General features: G+C 45.4%; 1 protein-coding gene and 1 long non-coding RNA gene across 10 annotated transcripts in view; one reads left to right on the top strand and one right to left on the bottom strand.

The window, feature by feature from the left end:
• Nucleotides 1-342: 342 nt before the first annotated feature.
• Nucleotides 343-6,120, bottom strand: part of ubac2 (UBA domain containing 2) — a 28,092-nt gene continuing 22,314 nt past the window's right edge. For 6 of the 9 annotated variants that reach the window (XR_016488269.1, XM_090207181.1, XM_090207185.1 and 3 more), the window contains 2 exons: nt 1,699-1,893; nt 343-1,596 (listed from right to left, as the gene is read on the bottom strand). Coding sequence is in view for 8 of the 9 variants with exons in the window: in XM_090207181.1 (XP_090063307.1) it covers nt 1,483-1,596; nt 1,699-1,893 (309 nt within the window). In the remaining variant the exon portion in view is untranslated. Of the gene's footprint in view, nt 1,597-1,689; nt 1,894-6,120 lie in introns of all 9 variants that reach the window. The other 3 variants (XM_090207179.1, XM_090207182.1, XM_090207184.1) reach the window with 1 other exon arrangement.
• LOC149975402 (uncharacterized) lies at nt 2,025-5,785 on the top strand. Its single transcript, XR_016488270.1, has 3 exons — nt 2,025-2,503; nt 2,709-2,925; nt 5,527-5,785. It is a non-coding gene; the product is annotated as an uncharacterized LOC149975402 (long non-coding RNA).

The raw sequence follows: 6,120 nt of genomic DNA, 5'->3' as shown, positions 1-6,120 counted from the left end.
TGGAGGATGATGGGACTCTGGAGGTAAAGTTGCCTGGGCTGTTGTTGAAAGAATAGCACTTTGTGTTAAAGAAAAGACATTTTCCGACAAAAAAAATTTATTATTAAAAACGGGTTTATTGTCATGATTTCTAATTCCGCTGAGAATCAAACAGCAACATTCAGAGCACCTTACAATTTCGTCTCTGGCAGAAAGTGCCTATTCCAACAACGACCTGGAGATGGCAGTGTAAAACTAATATTTCTCTCAAAACGGGAACTATTATTCGCCATGTTTGTCACAGTCATCCCAAAGCATAATAAAAATGTTATACGAGTAATGCTGTGAATTAAAGCAGAAAATCATCTGAAGGTGAGAGGTAGGTTTATTCATTAGGCCATTATACTGTTGTAACGCTGTATGGGCAGCACGGTTACCACAGCAGAGCACACTGCATATATATTTCAGTGGTTGGAAGCAGTTTGTTAAATTGTTAATAATTTGTAATCTGTAGCATAATGACACCACACACAGGCATAGGTTAACCGAACAACAAGCACACCCCCGTTTATACAGTCAGTCACATAAAACAAAAAGTCAATAAAAAATTATATAAATAAGTGTTAAGTCCTCAATGATTTTGTGAAAAACTAGTGAAACAGTTTAAATAATGAATATCTTGTCATCATGATTTTATTCCATAGTGTAGTTAACCAGAATGTAGCCACTGAGCAGCTAAACATACAAGCCATCCACTAAGTATTACATGTGCAGACGTTTTTCATTGAGTATACAAGATTGACAGTTTCCATAATTTAGTATATTCTCCTCATTTCAAACCCCTTTAAGATTTTAGATTAATTCTGAGGAATTGTACATTAATTCTGCAGAAGTCAAGCAAACAAACTCCTGTAATCACTGTCCATGGACAAATGACACAAAAGAAAACCTTTAGGGACTGGCGAATGTGTGTGTGTGTTTTCTGGGCGAAGGTGTGTGTGTTTTCTGGGCGAATGTGTGTGTGTGTGTATGTTTTCTGGGCGAATGTGTGTGTGTTTTCTGGGCGAAGGTGTGTGTGAGGTGGAGGAAGCCGTAATGAACCACGGTAATGCTAGAGTATAGAGAAGACACTAGATGCAACAAGCCCTGAGAATAGCAGCCTTCTGATCCTCCATCTTCTGTCCCTCAGCAGCAAGGTGACAGGACAGAGTATCCAAACTATCTGGAACAGGGCTGAGCACCCACTACCAGGAAGCACTGTGGACAGCCCTCTTCACCCTTCAGGAAGCACGGTGGACAGCAGCAGCATTACTGTCCTCCTCCTCTCCTTTCCTCATAGTAATTGTGTAGTCTGTGTTGAGTTATTCTCTGTGTAGTCCTCTGGAGCTCCAGAGCAGGCCGGTCACCCTGGCCTCAAACCCCCAGGACCCTGCTCACTGGATCAGACCCACACTTCATTCTGTTGTTTTTCTCTCTCAGGTTCTACATCTTTCAAACTCCTCCCTACCCTAAATGCTGCAGTAGAAAGTTGGTTGCCACGTTGATGTCGTTGTTGGATGCTCTGAGGGCATCCTGAACATCTATTCTGGAGAAGCCCATCTCCATCAATCTGGCAACCTAGGGAAACAGAAATAAAACACACACAAACATCAGAGAAATGCTAACACAAAACTGGTAAAGAAACGCAATTCCGTGTCCGCACTCACTCACAGTGCTCACCTGTTCTTCAGCTACAGGAGTGTTGACCAAGGGAGGAGCTGTGGGCTCCAGCAGTGGAGGAGCTGTGGGCTCCAGCAGTGGTGGAGCTGTGGGGTGGAGCTGCTGTGGAGAGGGGTGTGGCTGCGGCTCTGGGGGAAGGTTCTGTCCTCTGTGTCTCAGCGATGGGAAAAATCTGTTCCAGTTCATTAGGCCATTCTGGGAAGGACCGAGAGGGACAATCATGGTGCGTTCAAGACAACTGGGAACTCTGGGAAAATAATAAAAGAACTCAGACTGGGAAAAATCACGACATCAGTGATCTTCAAGTCAGAGAAGTTGGAGCTCTAGGATGATGCCCGAGTTTCCAACTTGTAATTCTGAGAGGACCGTTCAAAGTGATTTTTCCCAGTCAGCTTAGTTCAGACAGGTTAAACAAGGATTTTAAAGCCTTGAGACAATTGAGACATGAATTGTCTATGTGTGCCATTCAGAGGGTGAATGGGCAAGATTTAAGTGCCTTTGAACGGGGTATGGTAGTAGGTGCCAGACACACCGGCTTGTGCCAAGAACTGCAATTCTGTTGGGTTTCTAACACTCCGTTTCCTTTGTATCAAGAAACCACCCAAAAGACATCCAGCCAACTTGACACAACTGTGGAAAGCATTGGAGTCAACATGGTCCAGCATCCCTGTGGAAACGCTCCTGACACCTTGAAGAGGGCACAGCACCAACAAATAACTTAGCTGGCAACATGGCTATTGTGTCAGTAACCACAGCCATCATTAACCATAGACTACAAATACAAAGCCTTGGATACAGGTTAAAGGTGACAGGAAAAAAGGTCTCCCTGTTTTTCCAAACCTTTATAGAAAAGCTAAACACATCAAAGTGATCTGCAATAATATTTTGGTCAGAGTAGATTTTGTACCTTTGATCTAACACTAAAAGAGGCATGGCTACCTGTCAACATGCTCTTTTGGAATGCTGAAGAAATTTGTCTTGGCACCTAAAACCCTCACAAACTTTTACAGATTCACAATTGAGAGCATCCTGTCGGGCTGTGTCAACTAGTATGGCAACTGCACCGCCCGCAACCCCAGGGCTTTCCAGAGTGTGATGCGGTCTGCCCAACGCATCACCGGTGTCAAACTACCTGCCTCTACCTACAGCACCTGATGTTACAGATCACAAAGGACAACAACCACCCGAGCCACTGCCTGTTCACCCCGCTATCATCCAAAAGGCGAGGTCAGTACAGGTGCATCAAAGCTGGGACAGAGTAATTGAAAAACATCTATCTCAAGGCCATCACTGTTAAATAGCCATCACTAGCTAGCTTCCACCCAGTTACTGAACCCTGCTCCTTAAGAGGCTGCTGCCCTTATTACATAGACTTGGAATCACTGGTCACTTTAATAATGTTTACATACTGTTTTACCCATCTCATATGTACAGTGGGCTCCAAAATTACTGGCACCCCTGACTGGCAATGCACAACCAAAACTTACAAAAATAAAACAAAATGATAAAGAAACTCAAAATACCAACATGTGAGAAATACTGGACTTTATTAATGCTTCAATGGAACCCACCAAAATCAATTTGATTTAAATAAAAATCAATGCCCTCCAAATCAAGGTTCCACAATTAATGGCACCCTTCATGATTATTGTAACATCTGCCGAAATTCAACCAGGAAGTAGATTCCACTTATTTACGTGTACCTAAGTCTCAAAGAACTATATTGAGCCATTACACCACTTCCTGTTTCACTAGGGTATAAACATGAGGTAACACACATGCAATATCCTGCTGTCCACAAAATAACTGTCAGTTCAAAAGAGACAGCTGGTCGAAGACCTTCATATATCACTGAGCACTGTCAGGGCAATTATAAAACGACCTCTAAAGATATGGAACAGTTAAACCTCACGGTTAGAGGATGCAAATGCATTTTTCCACCCTGGGGATGGGGAGGAGGATGGGGAGAGAAGCAACCAAATCCACAATAATAACGGTCAAAGAATTGCAGGCCTTGGTGGCGTCTTGGGGTCACCAGGTTTCAAAAAGCACCGTCAGACACCACCTCCACAACCACAGGCTCTTTGGAAGGGTTGCCAGAAGAAAGCACCATCAGACTCCACCTCCACAACCACAGGCTCTTTGGAAGGGTTGCCAGAAGAAAGCACCATCAGACTCCACCTCCACAACCACAGGCTCTTTGGAAGGGTTGCCAGAAGAAAGCACCGTCAGACGCCACCTCCACAACCACAGGCTCTTTGGAAGGGTTGCCAGAAGAAAGCACCGTCAGACGCCACCTCCACAACCACAAGCTCTTTGGAAGGGTTGCCAGAAGAATGCCCTTTCTGACCCCAAGACACAGACGCAAGCGCTTGGAGTTTGACAAACGTAATTCAAATTATGACTGGAAGAGGGTACTCTGGTCAGATGAGGCCAAAATGGAACGTTCTGGTCAGATACAGCATTGGCATGTTTGGCGTCGAAACAGAGATGCATACAAGGAGAGGCACGGTGAAATATGGAGGGGGGTCAGTGATGTTTTGGGTCTGTTTTAATTCCAGAGGTCCAGGGGCCCTGGTTACGATTGATGGCATAATGAATTCCACCAAGTATCTGACAATCTGCTTGCCTCTGCAAGGAAGGCTGGGACTTGGCCGTAGGTGGACTTTCCAACAAGACCAAGACCCAAAACATACCTCAAGATCCGCACAGAAATGGTTCTGTGACAACAACATCAATGTTCTGCCATGGCCATCTGTCACCGGACCTCAATCCAATGGAAAACCCGTGTACTGAGTTGAAGAGGGAAGTTGATAAGCACAAACCCACAGATGTGAAGGATCTTGAAAGGATCTGCATAGAGGAATGGTCCAACATCCCTCCAGATGTGTTCCTTAACCTTGTCAAACATTACAGGAGAAGACTGTAATCCTTGCCAGAGGTGGTGGCACTAAGTACTAAATGAGGAGAGTCAATAATTATGAAACCTTGATTTTGGTGAAATGTATTTTGTATTAAATAATTGTATGATTTTGTTTGGTTCTATGGAAACATTAATAAAGTCCAGTATTTCTCACATATTGGTATTTTGAGTTTCTCTCTAATTATATTGTTAATGTGTTGCCAGTCAGGGGTGCCAGTCAGGGGTGCCAGTCATTGGAGCCCACTGGGCGGCAGGGTAGCCTAGTGGTTAGAGCGGATAGTAGCCCAACAAGGCATGGGAGACAAGGTAACCAGAGGGCAGGCTGGGCTCACGGATAGTAGACAACAAGGCATGGGAGACAAGGTAACCAGAGGGCAGGCTGATCTCACGGATAGCAGCCCAACAAGGCATGGGAGACAAGGTAACCAGAGGGCAGGCTGGGCTCACGGATAGCAGCCCAACAAGGCATGGGAGACAAGGTAACCAGAGGGCAGGCTGGGCTCACGGATAGCAGCCCAACAAGGCATGGGAGACGAGGTAACCAGAGGGCAGGCTGGGCTCACGGATAGTAGCCCAACAAGGCATGGGAGACAAGGTAACCAGAGGGCAGGCTGATCTCACGGATAGCAGCCCAACAAGGCATGGGAGACAAGGTAACCAGAGGGCAGGCTGGGCTCACGGATAGCAGCCCAACAAGGCAACCAGAGGGCAGGCTGGGCTCACGGATAGTAGCCCAACAAGGCAACCAGAGGGCAGGCTGGGCTCACGGATAGTAGCCCAACAAGGCAACCAGAGGGCAGGCTGGGCTCACGGATAGCAGCCCAACAAGGCATGGGAGACAAGGTAACCAGAGGCAATTAACTACAGCTGACGGTACTAATGACATACTCTCCTTCCCCTATAAGAGAGAGAATGGAACCAGCAGAGAGAGGGGGTAAAAAACTCTCTGGAAGATGGCCACCGAGAGAGAGGAGCGATCCAGGAAGAACCACTAAGACGGTGACAATCCCGTGACTTTTTGTTGTAGTTTAAAGATAATCGTATTATGTTCTTGTTTCATCTGGAGAAGAAGATGTATGTTTTTCCTTGGAAGAGGAATGTTTATGTTGTAGTGTTTGTGTTGACCCAATGCCCTCAATAGAGAACTGTGTTCAATCAAGAAAACCTCCTCCTGACTCGTTCATTCCACCTTTCCTCTTTAGAGAGACGCCCAATGACTTGGTCCGCTCACACTGCCTATGAGTCACCATTATTGACATGTGTATTTCTTCAGATATACAAGTGTCTAATGGCTTCATTTCTGATAGAGAGAAAATGACTCATACAAGCCGTGTCTGTAGCTTGTGTTCCTTGCAATTGGCCATTAACCTATTAATTTAGCCCTCAAATGATGTATTTTTCTGGCCATAGAATGCAAGAATGACATCTTCACCCCCATATAGAAATGACAGCTAAATGTAGTGATAGATTGTTTTTGTGTGTGTGTGTGTGAGGGGGGG

Source organism: Oncorhynchus mykiss, chromosome 18 (assembly GCF_057628025.1).
Source record: "Oncorhynchus mykiss isolate SJ-2025 chromosome 18, ASM5762802v1, whole genome shotgun sequence".
NCBI lineage: Eukaryota > Metazoa > Chordata > Actinopteri > Salmoniformes > Salmonidae > Oncorhynchus > Oncorhynchus mykiss.
The sequence above is the reverse complement of the archived record's forward strand: the minus strand, read 5'-3'. Positions and strand labels throughout refer to the sequence as shown.